The sequence below is a fragment of the Tenrec ecaudatus genome, chromosome 10, assembly GCF_050624435.1.
Source record: "Tenrec ecaudatus isolate mTenEca1 chromosome 10, mTenEca1.hap1, whole genome shotgun sequence".
Lineage (NCBI taxonomy): Eukaryota > Metazoa > Chordata > Mammalia > Afrosoricida > Tenrecidae > Tenrec > Tenrec ecaudatus.
Window position 1 is genome coordinate 224,041 of NC_134539.1, and position 19,460 is coordinate 243,500.

Here is a 19,460-nt window from a genome sequence, read left to right on the forward strand (position 1 = left end):
GGACCCTTCACACCTGAGGACTCCCCATCCCTCAGGACCCCCGACATGCTTGGGATTCTGCACATCAGTGGACGCCCCCCACCCACACACACACTGAGGCCCCCATGCATTCCAAGCAGCAGCTCCTGCAGGGGAAGGCGTCGGGCAGGGCGGCAGTGGGAACTCACCAACGGCGCCCAGGTCTGTGAAGCGATCTTCACCCTCCTCTGCATGGATCAGGTCGTTGCGGCTCTTCTTGGTGGCTGCCCGCTTCAGCACTGCTTTAACAGGGGCAGAGGGAGGCCCGTGAGCGTGACCCCCTCTCCGACCCACAGCACAGGCACAGGGACAGGGGACTTTCGGGTGGTCTCTGCCCATCCCAGTGGGATATGGAGACTGGGCCCCATTGGAGGCCCAGCTGAGCGGGTGCCCCTCGTTTGAGCACTAGGGACAGGTACAGTTGGGGCTACAACTAAGGTTCGGAGGCTGCCAGGAGCAGTGCCATCTGGTGATGGAAACGTGCTCTCAGCAGCTGAGAGCCACAGCTGGTGCTTGTGCGGGGCCCTGCAGCCCAGGACAGCACCTCCCACAGGCCCCAGAAGAGCAGAGACCAAGGGCAGGGCACACATGGTGGGGGAGGGCTGCCCCTTGGCAGGTCCTTGTCCTTCAGGGTGCCCACATTCCCTTCTCCATCGTTCACTGCAGTCCCAGCACCCCATCAGGATGCAAAGAGCATCCCCTGTCCCACGTCCTTGCTTCCACCCGCCCCCATGAGCCAGGAGCAGGTGAGACACCTACCATCCAAAGGGGACTTCTCCTCTGCGTTCTTGTCCTCCTCAGCCAGCATGACCTCCTCTGTGAGAGAGACCTGCTCAGCGGGGGTCTTCCTGCCCGTCCCCACAATACCCCAGTGAGGCTCAGTCCTGCATGAGGGCCTGCCTGCCCAGAACCCATGCTTTCAGAAGCCAGAGGCCCCCAGGTTAAGCCTCCTCTAGGCTACCCTGCCCCCACAGCAGCCCACAGGCAAGCAGGGTGCCCCTGCGGGCAGCATAGAGGGGATGGCCCTGGGCTGGGCGCCGGGGCGTGGGGATCAATGTTGACAGGGCTCAAGTTGAGCAGCTTACCATGCTTGGTAAGCTTACTTACTAATTGCAGCATGTGAGCATTGAAACTGCTCACTACAGATTAGCAGGCACAAGCAAGCCCACACTCCCCTTGCTCGTTAGCCCTGGGTGGGAGCTAGGCCAGTGTCCTCCTGGCCACCAGGCTCCGTGGGCTGGAGAGGACCTCTGACCCCTGATGGACTCATCACATGGGGCAGCGGGCTGGGCTAGGCCCGGGGGGCTGCCCTTTGGCTCACCGGCCTTGAAAATCCACTCCAGGTATCCGTTGAGCTCCCGCTCGATTTGCTGCTGCCTGCGGAGCTTCAGGAAGGCACGGCGGTTCTCCACGCGCTCCCGCTCCTTGGCAAACTCCCTGGAGGACCAAGAAGGCCGGCAGGTCAGCAGAAAGAGGCATAAGGTGGGCAGCCCAGGAGGCAGAAGGCCAAGCAGACAGGCCCAGACGAGCCCCCAGGTGGGTTCCGCTGCCTCCCCTACCTGTCTCCCACCCAAGGCCCCACAGCATGTGGTCCCCAGAAGGGGGCATCCCAGCCCCCACCCAAAGTGCCAAGGGGCACTGACAGATGCGTACACCCCCACCCCACCCCCACCATGCACCTGTCGTGTGCCACCCGGGCCCTGCAGAGGGCTTGCACACAGCATCCTCGGTGGATTCTGCCTGAGAGCCATTTCAGGGTGAGGGGGACCCGCCCCCGGAGCTCAGTGCAAGACAGATTTCACAGGGTCCTCCACCCATCCGAGAGGCTCAAGAAGAGACCCTCAACCTTCCTGACTTTTCACAGCTGGACAGAAAGTGCCACCCTTCCCAAACCCAGCAATGCCATCTGTCCCAGTCCCCAGCACCCCAAGGGTCACTCCCACACGCACACTCAGCCTCGAATACGCATGCACACAGCCACACACACTCACACATGCAACTCACACGCAGACATATTTCCACACATGCACACCTACATGTGCACACATACATGCTTAAAATATATGCATAAACAAATAAACAGAATAAAAAATATATGCACACACGCGCGCACACACTCTCATGTCTATACACACATACATATATGCTTGCACTCACCTGCTCACATCTGTACACACACGCACACATGCAACACATGTGCACAGAGAAATGTCGAATGCCCACAAGCATGCACTTGTGTAGATGCGCACAGAGGCACACATGCATCCGTGCACCAGCCCGCCGTCCCAGACTCCTCAGCTTGGGTTTGGGATAAGGTCCAGGTCCCCAAAGAAACAGCAGGACTGGTCACACCCCAGAACAAAAGAGCAGGGCCTGCTCTTGGCCGGGGCTGTCCCCTCCCGGTCTGGCAAGCCTGACACCTGCCATACAGGAGCGTGGCTCCCAGCCAGGTCCCGTTCAGAACCCAGAGCCCAGAGCCCCGAACCTGCTGGGAGGAGCCACTCCCCACTCCCCACCCGACTCCTGGTTCCTTCAGAGCTCAGCCACGGTCAAACGGTGGCCCGCAAGCCGGTGCTGTAAATCCTAGGCCCTCGAGTGGCTCTAATCCCATTTGGGAGTGGGTGGTCTTTGCTGAGGTCAGTCTTATGAGAGAAGTGGAGATGGGAGACACTCAGAGGGGACCAGAGCCAGCTCCCTGAATCCAACTTCTAGGCTCCCAGACGGCAGCAAGAAGACGGCTTTGTTACTCCCACGTGTGGGGTTTGCTGTGGCAACTAGAGAACTGGGGGGTGGGGGAAGGGGGTGGCATTCCAAAGCTACAAGGAAGCTGCCAGGCAGCCTGGCCCACAGAAAAGGCAGGGCAGGCCACCGAGGGCTGCAGTGGTCGCTCAGTCCAGCATCCTGGTTGGGAGCGTCCAGGGCACTGGTTGTGAGGGTCAGGACCCGGGAATTGGGGGCGGGGGCGGTGTACTGGCTGGACAGGGTGTCCAGGCAGCATGTGATCAGTGGTCAAGGGTGTGGCTACTGTCCTGAGTGCACCCGGCGTGAGGACCCCTCCCCACCAGCCTCGCAGGGCTGCAGTCTCTCTGGGGACTCTGGGCACCGGAAGGCGGCTCAACAGGGACCTGGCCCGTGTGCAGGGTGCTCTCAGGAGGGACAGCAATATATGCTGCTTGGTTAAGAGACCCTGAACAGGGTCACAGCGTGGCCTCGATCCTCTACCCCCACTCCCACCCCGCGCCCACTGCCACTGGGTACACCACACAGAACACGACCCTCCCCAAGTCCCTGTGCACCTCCTCAGGGTCTCCTCCGCCTAGACTGCCTTCTCCCCTTCTGACCCTCCTAGTACCCGGTCCCTTGGGTCTCAGCTGAGACTCAGCATTCAAGGCCCCACAGCTGCAGCAGGTCAAAAGCTGTGTGTGCCCTGTGCTATGAGGCGGTTCCAGAAGAGGGACAAGACAAGGGCACTCCAAAGCTGCCTCCCAGTCTTGGGGGGACACCATCCCCAGTTCACCAGACTTGGCCCCTGACCGCCTGACCCACAGGAACAGGGGAGCATGAACCTACAGGGGGAGGGAGCTGTGTACCCAAGCCGGCAGGGATCTGAAGCCAGGCTTCAGCACAGCTTCCTCAGCCCCGGACTGGCCCACATCAGGGTCTCTGTCTCCAGGGGGAACCCCCAGCCTGGACCCCTTGGCCTCTGCTGGAGAGGCGCCCAGGGGGAGGGGCGACACTGGGGGCAGGAGCGGAGTGGAGGCCCCAAGGGCCACCGCAGCACACACAGGAAACCCCACCACAAGCTCTCCAAGAAGATGTGGCAGCCCCTGTCCTGGGAGCAGCAGAGCCTGCCGACTGAGGCCAGGGAGGGCCAGGGAGGAGGCACCAAGAAAAGCTGGCGAGCTCTCAGGAGGCTGGGAACAATGGCGCCGGCAGCTTCCCCCAACCCCAGCCCACACTGCAGCTGCCTCTGAGGCTGCCCTGCTTGGTCTGAGCACCCAAAGGGCACTGCCCTCAGCTAGCAGAGCCTCTTACCCCGAGAGCACGCCCAGAACCAAGTTGAGCATGAAGAAGGAGCCAATGATGATGAGGGGGATGAAGTAGAGCCAGTTCCAGGTGTTGCCCGCTGCATCGTTGGTCTGCAAGCAACAGAAGAGGGTGAGGCGGGAGAGCTGCAGCCCAGCCCCCTGCGAGGCTGCCTGTGGGACAGACTGGTGGGCTGCTTTCTGTTTCTAAGAGCAAGTGTGGGTAGCGCCCAGACTGGGGTCCCCCGCCCTGAAAAGCTTTGTCTCGACTGAGGTTCTCCCAGGGCAAGGTGTGCTCAGTCCTACTGGCCTTCCACAGGGCTGCCAAGCAGCTGAGGAGGAGCCCCGGGGAGGGCCAGCGAACATGCCTCTCCCGCCAGACCCTCAGGGGCCAGGAGGCCTCCTGATCCCTTGGAAGGGCCAAAGAAGGGTCCTCCGGAAAAGTCCCTCCAGCCTGCAGCGGTCCAAACTGGCCTTGGTCTGCAGCAGCTCCCTCAGGTCAGAGGAACCTGTGAGACCCTGGGCCACCTCTTCTTTAGGGTGGGCCGAGCCTCCAACAGGCTCTCATCACCCACGTCCCATCTCTGCCTGGAAAAAGGGAGAAGCTAGAGCCCTGGCTGAGGGCACAGGGGGCCAGCTCCCTGAGGGGGCTCCCAAGGGAGTGCGCCGCCTCCACATGTAACTCAACCCCAGGCTAGCTCACTTTTGCTTCTGTGGAGGCTGTGGGCACTGAGGATCAAGGGCCACCTTCTTCTGTGTGGAGGCAACGCCCATATCGAGGGGGCTAACGGTCCTGGCTCAGGCCCGCCAACCACCGGCACCACCAGAGTGACCGACCTCCTGCAACTGTCCCCTCCCTAGTCTTCCTCCCTCCCATGGCACTTCTCTCACCTGTGCGATCTCACCCCCTCTCGCGTACCTGGAGCCCCTGGGCAGCACAGCAGTCAAGCACGCAACTCCTAACAAAACGATGGGCAGTCCAGACCCACCCAGAAGCACCATGGGAGGCAGGCCTAGACCTGTTTCTGAAAGGCTCTCACCTTGAAAGCCCCGTGGAGCAGTTCTGCTCTGCTTAGTCGGAATCGACGCAGCAGAACGGACAGCAGCTCACCTGCCCACAGCCTCGGCTCCTGCAATTTTTCTTACTGATGGGTCATTCCCACCAGGAGCCAGGCTAGTGGACTTGCTCTCATCTTAAGAAAACAAACAACTTGTGTTTCTAAAAAGATGGAGTATATGTGCTCTTCCCTATTCTGCAAATATAGCTAAAACTCTGTGGGAATAGAAAGCAAATGTTAAGACAAGACATAGAAGCTAGACTGGATGGGACCTGGCTGGGAGTTCAGGGACCAACATAGCAGTCCGTTTCCTGGGTGTTCTTTTTGCTATGTATATCCCTCCCAGTTAAGGAGCTGAACAAGCTAGCAGTCCAGTAACACCTGTTCTCTCTAACTAAAGGGCTGGGACAGGGGCCCCAGCAAGACAAAAAGTAATTTCTTTTTTCTAACAAGCTAACGCATGAAAAGTATGTCCCCATCTCCACCCCTGCTTGCACAGATCCAGTGGGGAGGCCGACTTCCACTCCCACATAGCAGGAGTGAGTCACCCAGTCCACCTGTGCCCACTGGGGGGCAGTGTCAGAAGAACCAAAAAGAGTCAGGACTATCACCACTGTCCAGTGCTGAGGAGATCGCGCACAGTCTGTGGAGCGCCTGTAGAGGGACAACAAGGTACTCTTAACCCTCCCAACCAGTGGATGACCAATGGAGCCAGTACTGGGGCATGTGGGACAGCAGAACCAGGACCTCTCCACCACATGTCTCTGGGGCCGAGTGGGACTGACACCCTCAGTTGGCACTGACCTGCCATGGCACTGCCAGTGGAAGGCAGCTGTGACAAGATGCTTGAGTAAGACTCAAGTCTCATGAAAAAAATACCAAAAAACGTTTAGGTTTCAATGATAACAGGAAGATCTCAAACGGAATGGCAAAAAGACAATCCGTAGGTGCCAGTATCGCAATGGCAGAGATGTTAGAATTCTCCAACAAATCGTTTATGACAGCCATCATGAAAATGTTTCCAAGGGTAGGCCTGAGACAAATGAGGGGGAAAGTCTCAAAGAATAAATAAAAGACAAAAAAGGAGCAAAGTGGGCTATGTTGGCACAAGGACATCTTGGTTTAAAAGCACCAAATGGAAATTCTATCATGAAGAATGTAGTTCAATGAAATATAAAAATAACAGTGTGTGGGCTTGACACCAAAAGGTAAGGTGCAGAGGAAAGACTGGGTGCCGACGAAGATGAGACGATCCAAGCCACCCAATCTGAAGAACGGAGAAAGTCGGCTAGAGATGAAGCGTCTCCGGGACTGTGAGAATATGACCAAGGAGCCCAGAAGAAGGGAAAGGACAGTGCTGAAAAATCCATCGAAGATGCAACGGCTGGAAACTACAAAGACGAGAGACATGAACCTGTGGGTTCAAGAACCCAAGCAAACCCCAAAGAAACTCACAAGACGGCACATCAAAGCCAAGCTTCTGAAATGGTTCTTACATCTGGGCGCATCAATGTAGCCACGATGACAACCAATCTGGTCGAAAGTCTTCCTCTTTTTCACTGCCCTACTACTCTACCAAGCACGATGTCCTTCTCCAGAGGCCGGTCTCTCTTGACAACATGTCCAAAGTGCATGACATACTGTTAAGCTATCCTTGCTTTTAAGGAGCATTCTGGCTGGACTTCTTTGTCCTTTGGGCAGTCCATGGTACTGTCAACATTCTTCATCAGCAGCATAATCCAAGTGTATCGATTCTTCTTCGGTTTTCCTTATTCAATGTCCCACTTTCATGTGCACTTGAGGTAAATGAATGCACACTGGCCTAGGTGAGGGCACCTTTGTCCACAGTACCATCCTCACTTTCCAACGCTTTAAAGAGGTCTTTGCAAAAAAAAATCCAAAAAAAAAAAAAGAGGTCTTTGCATCAGAGTCACTCATTGTTTGAGCTCTCAACTGCTGCCTCCATGAGCACTGATTATGAATCCAAGCAAGACAAAATTCTTGACTATCCGATCTTTTCCCCATTTATCAGGATGTGACCTATCTGTCCAGTTGTGAGCATTCTGGTCTTCTTTACATTGAGTTGCAATCCAACGGGAGGCTGTGATCCCTGATCTTCATCGGCAAGTGCTCCAGGTCCTCCGCACTTTCAGCAAACAATCTTGTGTTATCTGCACATCACAGGTGGTTAGTATGCCTTCCTCACATCCTGTTGCCACGCTCTTCTTCATGTACTCAAGCTTCTCCGGATAGAAAAGGCATAGCAACTGTAAATGTGTATGTCTCAGACAACACAGTTGCAAAACATGTGAAGCAAATCTGATGGACTGAAAGGAGGAATAGACAAAGCCACAATTAGAGGGGGAGACACCAATGATCCTCTCTGAATGGTTGCTGGAACTAGACCGGAAAGCTCAGCAAACACAGAACCACTCAGTAACCATGAACCAACCGGATCTGATCAATATTTATAGACCACTCCACCCAACAAGAGCAGTGTGCACATTCCTTTCAGATATCCACGGCACAAACACAGAGAGGCCATAAAACAAACCTATACCAAGTGTTGCTCAACCATAATGGAATCACACGAGAAATCAATAGCAGAAAGATAACAGGACACTTCGCAAACGAATGGAAACTAGACAGCATGCAAGATAAGCATGCAAAAATCAATTTTATTTCTTCATACTAACAATGAACACATTGACATCAAAATTAAAAGCACATTATTGTCAACAGTTCAAAAGTAAGGCAATGGTTAGGAGTAACTCTAACAGGAGGAGCTTGGTGGCAGAATAGTTAAGCATTAGGCTACACTTCTCAAGGTCACCAGTTTGAAACCACCAGAGGCTCCAAGGGAAAAACACATCGCTTTCCACTCCCGTAAAGAGTTATGGTCTCAGAAACCTACCTGAGCAGTCCCACCCTGTCCTGTAGGGTGGCTATTACTCAATGATGGCGAGTTTAGAGATATCTCGCCACCCATGGACTTACATCTCCACTCAAAATTATAAAAGGCTGGTGAAAGAAGTCACAGAAGAGCTACATAAACAAATATGCAGGCATATTACTCTGTCCTGTCGGTGCATATGAGTCTGAGTTGCATGCAGCAACAAGGAGCGATCACAAGGTGGCACAGTGAAAAGTCAGCGGTTCAAAGCCACCATCCACTCCACGGGGGAACGATGTGGCAGTGTCCTTCCATAAGTACTGCAGCCTTGGGAAGTCTAGGGGCAGTTCTGTTCTGTCCAAAGGATCATTGTGAGTCAGAACCGACTTGACAACAACGCCAATTCTCCCAAAATTGATGTACAGATTTTATGTAATTCCTAAGAAAATCCTCAGCAGGGTTTTTCTTTAAATAAATGTAAAAAGTCTTTTTTACTGTAAATTGGGAGAAAATTCATAAAGCAGATTATCAGCTTTACAGTCAACAATTCATATATCTTTTGTTTCAACTCATCCCTTGCAACCCCCTCAACACCCCCCCACTTATCCCACTTCTCTGTGTGTCCAGGTCCCACTGCTCCTTCTTTTCTCACCCTCTGCACTTCTTCCATGGGCAAATGCTGTCCTTTGGATCTTAAATGTTTGATTATTCTAACACAGGGTGATTCCGTTCCAGACCTGAAGGATGACCAAGGAGCATCGTTTGGGGCTCCCTCATCTCGAGCTGACCAGTAAGCCTGGTGTCTTTGCTGATGCTGAGTCCTGTTTCACATTAAGGACCTTCTCATGCGGTACTTTTCAGAGCAGTTGGTAGTGGCAGCGGGGCACCATCTGGTTCTTGAAGGGCTGTAGAGACTGGTGGTTGCCCGGGCAATCACTTGTTTCTAGGATCTCCATCATTCTTCTTGCTTCTGGACAGCAATACACCACAGTTGCACTTAGATGGCTGCTCATCAGCTACCTCCTTGTTGCAACACGTCATATTAGGATACATAACATTGCCTTCATTATGCCAACTCATCTTGGTGTCCCCTTGAGACGATGATGGTCCTGATTCCCCGGCAAGCCCAGTGAGTCATTCCCTGAAAGGACTTTGTTATGTCTAAGAAGTTTTCACAGCTCCACCCCACTGCAGCAAAGGTACATGCACACACACAAACAGCAGGATTTTTTGCTATAGTTATCACTAAGGTCATTCTAAAGCACACATGAAGAGCAAAGAAACCAAAGTACCTTTTAAAAGATTGAACAGACAAAGTGGGAAGAATCCGTCCATCCAACTTTAAGACTTATTTATATAGCTGTAGGAATCAAGAGAAATGAAACTGGCAAAGAAATAGACACGCAGATCAGTGCAAGAGCAGACAACCCCCAAACAGACTCACAAAAATATGCTCAGCTGATTTTTGGCAAACTTGCAAAAGCAGTTCAGTGGAAGAAACACAGTGCTCCCAATGAACAGCACAGAAGCACCTGGACATCCACAGGCAAGAAAAGAAAAACAACAACCTATACCTCCTAACTTATGCAGAACTTAACTCAAAATGGGCTGTCCTTTAATGTAAAATAATGAAATTTCTAGGAAAAAACTCAGGTGGGCATCTTCAACATTTGGGGCTGCTCAGTAGCACTCTTAAGCTCCACTCTTACACATGAGGGGTCCATCGCAGCAGAGCCCTGTGTGACTCTGTGCAGGAAGCCACGCCCCTCAGGTGGAAGGTGCCTCCTTAGTTCCGCAGGCTGAGTGGGGCTTCCAGCACCTTGATCGACTGTGTTGTGACACAAATGCGAAGACGCAGCTGCAAATGTCCACGAATAAGCAGAATGGGCAGTTTAGCAAAACTAAAAGCTGTGGAAATGAAAGGGAACGCTTGAAGATCAATATCCCAGGCATCTGTGAGTTGCGGGCGGGCCGGCAGAGGCCGTTCGAACTGGACAGTCATGTGATCTACTATGCCAGGAATGCCATTGGGGTCACTGTCCAAAAGAACACGTCAAGATCGATCCATAGTCTCATGATGCCAAAGATGAAGAAATGTCAGATTTTTACCAACTACTGCCGTCTGACATTACTTAAACATGCCATCAAGACCCTTCGAGGATTTCTGGTGACTAGGTGGTGAACGCTGGAAACAAGAAAGGCTCAGTAGCTGAAAGCACGACCATCGTGGTGACAGAAACGATGCCGTTCCCATGACAGGGCTTTGCAAGACCAGTGACTTATTCGATGTGAGCGCCACGCTTTCAACAACACAGACTCAGTGACTACACATCTAGACACCACCAGAGAGAGTACGAGAGAATCCCATGGACTACAACCGTGGGAAAAGATGACGGAGACATGCAAAATGAGGCCAGGGTCCGTTGGAAAGCAGGCCTCCCTTTGCTCATATGCAAGGACAAACTGAAGCCGAAGAAGATTAAAACATGCCTATGGGGGCCAGCGTATGAACGTGAGGACATCCTACCTGAATTTGGCGAGAAACTCAAGACCCGATCTGACGCACTGAACCCCAATGAGGAGAGACCAGATGGGCTCTGGGAGAGCATCAAGGACATCATCCGTGAAGAAAGCAAAAGAGCACTAAAAAGACAGGAAAGAGAGAAAAGACCAAAGTGGATGTTAGAAGAGACTCTGAAACTTGCTTGTAAATGTAGAGGACGAAAGTGAAAGAGGAAATAGTGAGGCGAGAGATCTGCACAGAGTCAACCAAGGGCAGCTTGAGAAGGCACAGTCCTGAATGAGATGTGCAGGGACCTGGAGTTAGAAGCCCGGAAAGAAAGCACGCGCTCGGCATTTCCCAAGCTGAAAGAACTGAAGGAAGATTCAAGTTGCAGGACTGAACAATTCTATGGGCAAAATCTTGAATGACGCAGCCAGCATCAAGAGAAGACAGAAGGAATCCAGTGCCTCGGTCCCAAAAAAGAATGGCAGCCGTTCAGTCATTTCAGGAGGGCGAGGTCCTTAGGAACTGGTAATACTAAAGGAAGAAAGGCCCGCTGCACTGGAGCCATCTGTGCTAGTCTGGGCGGATGAGAGGGACAAATGCACGGACTCGCATGTGTATAGAAAGAGCTTTATCTACAAGAGCAACTGAATATTGAGAAAGCATCCCAGCCCGGTCCAGATCAAGTCCATAAGTCCGACATTAGCCCATATGTCTGATACCGGTCTGTAAAGTCCTCTTCAGACTCACACAACACGTGCAATGACACCACATGCAGGAAGATCACAGGCCAGTGGGTGGAAAGTCTTGTGGATCTAGTGGCGGTGGAAGGATATCAGCGCTGGCAGGGGTCTCCACGTGGCTCCTTCAGGTCCCAAGGCTCTAGGGGAGCTCCATGTGTCTTCTCAGCAGATATGTCTCACAGGGAGTGAGTGTGTGTCCCTCCTCCAGGGAGCTATTTATCTCCTTAGCGCCTGCCAAGGAAGTCATCAAGCTGTGACCTGATGGACGGGCTCAACTCCACCCCTTCACTCTTAAGTGTCAAATTGGCAACAGATTATGTAACTACCACAGCATTGGCAAAAAAACAAGGTTCTAGGAACCTAGCCTAGACATGCCCCTGTGTGACGACACCTCCTTAGGGAAACCCCTGTAGAGGTGGCTGCCCTATCTCAGTCCCGTAATTCTTTTTCTCTGTGCTATTTCAGGGTTGTGTCCCCAGCACTAAAACTGCTCCTATCAAGTTTGCCACCAGCCTTCTTCTCACCAAAGGGACACCTTCTTTTCGCTTCTCCACTTCCTTGACTTCTCAGCACCAACTGACCTGGTGAGCACATTCTGAAAGGCTGCCCTCGCCCATTTCCAAGACCCCACCAGCTCAGTCTCTTCTGTTGACTCCTGGTTTCCATCTTGATCCCCCAGAGCACTGCCTTTGGCTATCTCTTCCCCAGCTACACTCAGCACCTTGTCCCAGACGACCAACCACACACCAATATCGTCACCTGGATGAAAATCGTCCCAATTGCCACCATCGCACTTGGTGAAACAAAATTGGATGGTGCCTTGCACCCAAGGATAGGTAGCACCTCGGTAAGTAGCTGCACCTTTTCTGTTGTTGTCACGGCCATCGAGTCAGTTCCTATTCACAGTGACCCCATGCACAAGAGGACGAAACATCACCCCCTTCCTGTGCCAGCCTCAGGCCATCGCTGTATTTGCGCCCTTTTCTCGGCCACTGGGTCAGTGCAGGGTGACGAGTGGGTTATGTGTTGGGCTGCTTGCCACAAGCTGGCAGCTCCAACCCACCAGCCAGAGAGAGGAGGCTTCCTGCTCCTGCAGAGAGTTACAGCCTCAGGAGCCAAATCCCACTCTGTCCTGTAGGGCCACGGTGAGCCAGAGCACGTCGCCCCTTTCCTGACGGCTCACTGATCAGACCTGGCATCCTCTCCGATTCCTCTCTCCCTCCGTTGTCCATCCAACCAGTGAGCAAGTCTCATCTGCTCTGCCGTCCATCAGAGCGTTGACACCGATGAATCTGAATATCCTTGCCCCCGATCTTTATGGATGCTATGCATAAGGTCAGAAGCTAACTTTTATAAGACAGCACTGGCTCTTACAGAGTAATCCTTCCTATGCCGCCCCAACCTGCCCCCATGCAAACTGGACAGACTGCAGGATTTTCAGATCACCCCTGGGTCACAGAGGGTTTGCATCTTGATCCTGTAGTGAAGTCCAGCCCCGGTTGGTCAAGGAAATGCCCGCCACGATGTCCGAGGCTGCAGCTGGCCGTTTCCACCAGAGGGCAAGGTGCGGCCCCGATTTTCTGCTCCATGCCTAGCGATGTCCTCCTTCCCCAGGGTGCTGAGTCTGGCCCAACAGTGTCCCAAGGGTAGAAGTTGGGAGGGCAGGGAGACAGCCAGGTCTGCCAGGAGAGTCTCGTCTCTGATGGATGGGAGGGAGTTCACTGCTGAGCGTTCACAAGGCACTTCTTTGGCTTCTGCGGAGACCACACCTGGCTCACCGACTGTAAGTTCAGGGGAGCTATTTCTTCTCACGGCAGCCAGCTCTGCGGGAGAAAAGTGGCACGGGGACCCTCTGGGGACCCTCTGTCCATCCCAGTCAGCCTCGGGGGTGCTCGGCCTCACCCCAGCCCACAGCTGCAGGGCAGTGGCTCCTGAATCCAGGGGGAGAAATGCCCGAGTTGGCCTCGAAGGTCTGAGGGTGAGCCATCCCTGTCTCCAAAGACTCCTCTTCTATGCTCCCCACCCCCACCCTCACCTAAGCCTCTGCTCCGTCCACCCTGCAGCTCCCATTCCCCTGTTCTTGGCACTTGGCTGTCCACTGTCCCCATATCCTGGGTGCCAGGGAGCATTCTGTGGCACTTGTGTGCCCAGCTTCTCAGTCCCAGGACCCGTACTGCCCCGCCCCAGGGAGAGGGCCCGCTCTCCTGTTTGGCCCACCCCGCTGGCCATTATTTGGGTCCATATTTCTCCATGGCCCTGCTCACTCTGAGGATGACGGGGGCCAAGGCTTGTCCATGTCCTCGTATGTGTGTGAAAGCTAGACAACAGACCCTTGGGGATCCTGGCTGAAGCGCTGATACATTCACCCTGTGTTGGTGATGTGCAGGGACCCACAGGACTGTCAGAAGAGTGCATCACTCTGTCTTGGATGAATTACGGTCATGGTCATGGTCATCCAAGGGGAGAATGGGGAGGGACTGTCTCGCTTCCCTTGGATCTGTTTTCAGGGCAGACCAATCACTAGAGAAGGTGCTCTTCTCGGGGGAGGGTCGGTGGCAATGAGGGAGACCCTCACGGAGATGAGCTGACTCTGTGACTACGGGTTCAAACACGGCAGCGCTCGTGAGGCCGGCACCTGGCCGCCACCTGGGCTAGCTCAGCTGGGAGGTGCAGACAAGGCAGCTGGCCCAACAGCTAGCTGCTTCCTGCCACCCAGCCCACTGAAAGGGCAGAACAGAACCTCCGTGCCCCCCTGTATAAGGGCTCTCCTCCCCTCCAGTCTGAGTCCCCTGTGGCCTCTGCCAACTCAGTGGGCTCTAAGGGCTATGGGAGCCTGGCCACGCAGCCTCTTGGCGGTACGGGGGAAGGGCTCGCAAGAGCATGACCAGCTTGAAGCTATTTTTAGGGTCTGTCTTTGTGGAAATTGTTCCTTGATGGGCTGTGGGGGAAGGACAGCCAAGCTCCTCATCCCTGCTTTTGTCCCCAGGCTCTGTTTCTCTTCGGCAGACAAAGCTTGGCGCCAGACATGACTCCCACTCCAAGCAGGGATTCTGGTTCGAAGGACCCGGAGCCAGATGCTCTTAACTCCTCACGTGCTGCCAGCCTGCAGGGTGGCACTGCCCCCAGCACTCAGTGAGCCCCTGTAGGACGTCCACCTGTGGCCCTGGACCTACAGGGAAGATGCAAGATATGGGCCTTGTCTTTCTCCCCTGCCACACACTGTCATGCCACCATTGCATAAGGAGCACAGACCCAGGGAGGGGGGCACAGAGCCCCAAGCAACTCCTGACCTCTATGCACACCTGGACAACCTCCAGGTGACAGTGCCTTGTGCTGCAGGGCCACCGGCGCCCAAGCCGAGCACACACTGGCTGCCCAACACATGCCAGCCCACCAGCCACATCTTCCCAACAGACCTGCCTCAGACGCTGCTACGAACACCTTTCTCCCCTCCCCCAAAGCTCCAAGACACTTGGTTGGCCTCTTGCCCTGTGGTGGGAGGGCTTGTACAAGAACGGGAAGACTCAGTCTCTTCAGGAGTCAACGGGTGAGGACCTCAAACCCAGCTCCTTCGTGGCCACTTGTGGGAGGGGCCTGCACCCCAGTGAGACTGGGGACCATCGAGGACACAGCCGTGTGTCCTACAGGCCTGAATTCTCTCGCACCTCGGCCCTAGTCAGCCCAGAGTCCGTGCTGCTGTGGAATAAGGAGGGACCTACAGTGGACCACAGCTCAGCCCATGCTAGCAGCTTGCCAGCCAGCAGCCAGCAGCCTGGGGCCCCTGGGGAAGCCAGTGAGCGTCTCCACCGTTGGCTTCCTTATCTGCACAAGGGCTTCTTGAGAGGCCGGAACCAATGCCCCCACAGGGCTGGCCCCACAGGCCCGACCCAGAGCCAGCCGTAGGATGCCACCTTCCCCAGGGTGTGTTTCCTCTCTCCATCCCACAGTCCTCTGCTTCTCTCCCCTCAGGGGGGCTGCCCTGGGTGCGTGGGGGATGGGTGGGGGCAAGGTCAAGAACTGGGACGGAAACCGACAAGCTGGAGGGCTACAAGCTGCCGGCTGGACAGGTGCCTCCATGGCCCCCGGCCCTCGACGAAAGCCGCAGGAGGGATGGCAGGTGCAGCCACTTGGCTGCGGGCTGGGCGCTCACATGGTAGAGAATGTCGGTCCAGCCCTCCATGGTGATGCACTGGAACACGGTCAGCACAGCAAACAGAATGTTGTCGAAGTTGGTGATGCCGAAATTGGGCCCCGCCCAGTACTCGCGGCACTCCGTGTCCCCCTCACACACCCGGGCAGGGGCTTCCTTGCCACAAGGGAAGTCTCCCACCGGGTCCGCACCTGTGGAGAAGAGAACCAAGCCTGGGTCGGAGCGCAGACGCCTCCAGGGCCCCCAGCCCACACCAAATCCCAGAGTGTAGGCTTGCTGTGGGTTGGCAGGAGCTGGGCGCCCAAGGAAATTCCCTTGACAACCCCCTCCCTTGCAGCTCCTGGTGGGAGCCCTGCCCTCCCAGAGACTGAGGGACAACCCCTGCTCTCTCCTGTAACCTTCCTCCTCGCATGCTAGGACCCCTCCCTCTTCTGATGGAGAACAGCACCCTCCTGAGTCCCACCTGTCTCTGCGGCTGCCCCCCTGAATTCTCCTCTCACGGACCACCTGTCTGCCAGCCTCATTCTCCTGGCCTGCAGATGGGGCTGCCACTGCCAGCCCAACAGTGTCCAGAGGATGATCCTGCAGAGATACTCTGCTTCTGCTGGCACCCTGACCCACACAGGATGGGAAGAAAAGACCGGAAATCATGCTGACCTCTGGGCCCAGGTGGCAAGCAGCACCCTGCCCCAGGACTTCACCAAAGGGGCAGAGGGACACCGATGACCAAACAACGGTGCTTTCCTAACAACACAGGCCAGCCCGGGCCATGGGGAGGAATCATCCAGAAAGCCCCACCCCCCACCCCCCTACCTCCAAACATCTCAATAAGAAGCTAACGAAAAAGACTGGGAGGTCTAAGATTTTCTCCTGTGAATAAGGGCAGGGTCGTGCCTCCACCTCATCTCAAGACACTGGCTGTGAGCACACAAGCACCGGGCCAGACAGAACCTGTGGGTCCTTCCAGCTTTGTCTCGACTCTGAAGAGGACGCTGCTCAGGCCTCACCGTGAAGGCCGGTGTTTATAGCAAATGTTAGAGAGCTTGAGAAAATTCCTCCCTTTTAGCTTGGTAAAAATTTTCTTTTGATCCTGAATGATTTCCACTTCCGTGTCCATTTGTCAAGAGTGCACTGTGGAGCTGGTTCTGAGTTATCTCCCTAAAACCTGGCGGCACCCTCATGCTGGCGCTCTCCCTGCACACTTCCACTGGCAGCCCTGCTGGCTTGAGCAACAAAACACATCTACAACTTGGGCATTCTAACCCTCTCCACCACAATGTCCCGCACAGCCCCTACCATTGCTCCCTGGGATTATCAGGCTGTCAACTGTGCCTGCTTCTGTCTTTGCCACTCTCCTTTCGGTGCCCAGAAAACCCTGTCCTGTCTGCCGTGTGTGTGTCTGTGGGACCCTAGGCCGCACATAGGGACGCTATGCACACCTGTGCTGTTGGGGAAACAGGCCTTGTGGAACTTGCCCATGTAGAACTCGAGGCCAATGATGGCGAACATGAGGATGGCGAAGAAGAGAAGCAGCCCGATCTGCAGCAGCGGGACCATGGCCTTCATGATGGACTTGAGGACCACCTGCAAGCCTAGACAGACGGGGGGGGGGGGTCAGGACCTGCAAGCCTAGACAGACGAAGAGGGGGGGTCAGGACCTGCAAGCCTAGACAGATGGGGGGGGGGCGGTCAGGACCTGCAAGCCTAGACAGACGAAGAGGGGCGGTCAGGACCTGCAAGCCTAGACAGACGGGGGGCGCGGTCAGGGAGCAGAGGAGGGGAGAGGGGGAGTGGAACAAGGAGTGTGGAGAAAGGAGGGTGCTGGTCAGCATGCCAGGGTAGGGGCCCTGCTGTGAGGAGAGAGCAGGCTGCCAGGGCAGGCTCTGGCAGAGCAGAGTGGACAAAGTTGGCACTCCTGGCCAGGCCTGGGGGACAGGCTATGCCGTCTCAGTATGGGGAGGGCAAGGCGGGGGGGGGGGTAGCCAAGCATGAGGTCCAGAGGGGGCTGAGTGTGCCAAGAGCAGGGGGTCTTGGGAGAACAAAGCAGGGATCCAGAGGGGGAAGAGAAAGGAATTCTGGCACAGGGAATCATCAGATCCTCCAGGCCAGAGCAGGGGGTCTTGGAGAGTGGGGCGGAGCAGGAGACCCTGAGGAGAAGCATCAGGGCACCCAGAGAGGGAAGAGCAGGGATTCCGGGGTAAAAGCAGACGACCCTAAGTGGAAAGAGGAGGAGGTCCTGACGGGAAAAAAGGGGTGGAACAGGGGGCCTGAGGGGAATGGTCAGGGACCCTGAGAAGGAAGAGCAAGGGAATCTGGGAAGGAAGAATATGGTTTCATGATGGGAAAGTGCAAGGGATTCTGGGAGGGAACTCAGGATGCTTAAGAACACAATTTCTTGGGAAAGTGAGGACGAAATGCCCATCTCCCTAAGTGTTGTAACTCAATCACCACTGCCCACCCCCCAGACTGCCCTGGTTCTTGAATACTAGGTGGACACGATCCAGATCTTCCCCACAATGCCCCAGAGGACAGGACATGAGGTCTCTACCCTCTTGGTCTCTTAACGTAAGACTAGACCAAACTTGGACTTCACTGGACAACCATGGCCCAGGGTGTTCCCTCCTGCCCTCCCCTTAGCGACTTGAGCTGAACGATCCAGGAGCGTGGCTGGAGGTGGGCTGCAGTGCCAGGAGCCTACTAACCACAAGCCCTTTGGTGTTTTCTTAGGACTCTTGCGCCCTCTACCTTAGCCCACTCCTGGTCTCTTCTTCACCCCGGCGGGAGGATCAACAGCTGGCAATACAGCAGCGTGAGTGAGAGGAGAGAGACTTATGTCTCAGGAAGCCAAGTCAGGGGGAAATGGAGCCACCTTCTGGGCCTTCTGGGAAAATGGAGTAGACTGGGAAAGGCCTGCTCCTCCCTCCCCACCCAGAGAGCAAGAGCAGCGGGCTCAGAGCTCACCAAAGACAAAGAGCCCACTGCTTAGGGGCTTGACTGACCGCGTGTGTGCGTGTGTGTGTGTGTGTGTGTGTGTGTGTGTGACCAGTGCTCAGGAGGGGGTGGGCCTGACTGCCTTTGCTGGACTCACTCGGAATCCCAGACACCAGCTTCAGGGGCCTCAGCACACGCACAGCCCGCAGCGTCCGCAGGTCGAAGTCGGTGCCCGCAGTAGCCAGGATCCTGGCAGGAACAGGAGAGCAGGGAAGTAAGAGCTTCATCGCTGAACAAGGAGGAGACCCTTCCCCCTTCCCCCCACCCCCAGGTGTGCTCTCCTCAGAGCAACGAGATCACCCCTCCGGGTACCCCACGGTCTCTTGGTCCCAGTCCAGGGCAGAGGGAGACAACAGCAGAATGCAGACCTCACCGGAACATGTGGGCAGTGGCATCTTACCCACATGGACATCCCCAGTTCAAAGGCACTGCTTCTGAGAGGGCACTCGGCCCTTGGAAAGCTGTGAGTCTGTCCTCCCCTGAAGCCCCAGCCTGGCCCATGAACACAAACCAACCCCAACTACATGTCAAACGTCCTCCAAAGAAGCGATGGTGAGCAGGGTCAGGAGCGGGCCACCGACTAGAGGAGTCCTGGACATCACGACCGGTCTCGGGAGAACAAGGACACGGGAGGCAGGGAAGGTGGGGCCGAGGGGTCCAAGGATGCGGCCAAATCCCCCCATCAGTCCCATCCCAGGAACACAGACCAGGGAGCTTCCCATCTTCTGAAGAGAGCGCATGCCTGTGCGTGGTCTTCCCTACCATGGCCGGTAACCCAATGCTTGGGGAGACTGTGGAGACTGTATGCTGGTGGCCCGTGAGGGGACTGGATCACTTGTGACTCGTACAGTTGATGTGTCTGCCGGCCTTCATTAGCAGAACCAAGCAGATCAGGTGGAAGTAATGCTAGCTAGGGGGTGGGTCACTTCTGTCACCCACCAGGCTTAAAATGAGTCACCCAGAAGTGAGCTCACATCACCAAGAAGCAGAACAGAAGTGGAGCGCATCTTTGGGACCCAGGGTCCCTGCACTAAGAATTCTCTAGACCCAGGAAACAGAGAGAGAGAGAGAGACAG

At 55.2% G+C, this 19,460-nt stretch overlaps 1 protein-coding gene across 1 annotated transcript in view; it reads right to left on the reverse strand.

The window, feature by feature from the left end:
• CACNA1B (calcium voltage-gated channel subunit alpha1 B) overlaps positions 1 to 19,460 on the reverse strand; it is a 167,025-nt gene that overhangs the window by 118,911 nt on the left and 28,654 nt on the right. Inside the window, exons 4-10 of the mRNA XM_075559719.1 lie at positions 18,482 to 18,573; positions 16,833 to 16,985; positions 15,394 to 15,584; positions 4,054 to 4,157; positions 1,340 to 1,455; positions 778 to 834; positions 168 to 257 (exon numbers count right to left, since the gene is read on the reverse strand). Of these exons, the coding sequence (XP_075415834.1) occupies positions 168 to 257; positions 778 to 834; positions 1,340 to 1,455; positions 4,054 to 4,157; positions 15,394 to 15,584; positions 16,833 to 16,985; positions 18,482 to 18,573 (803 nt within the window). The remainder of the gene's footprint in view (positions 1 to 167; positions 258 to 777; positions 835 to 1,339; positions 1,456 to 4,053; positions 4,158 to 15,393; positions 15,585 to 16,832; positions 16,986 to 18,481; positions 18,574 to 19,460) is intronic.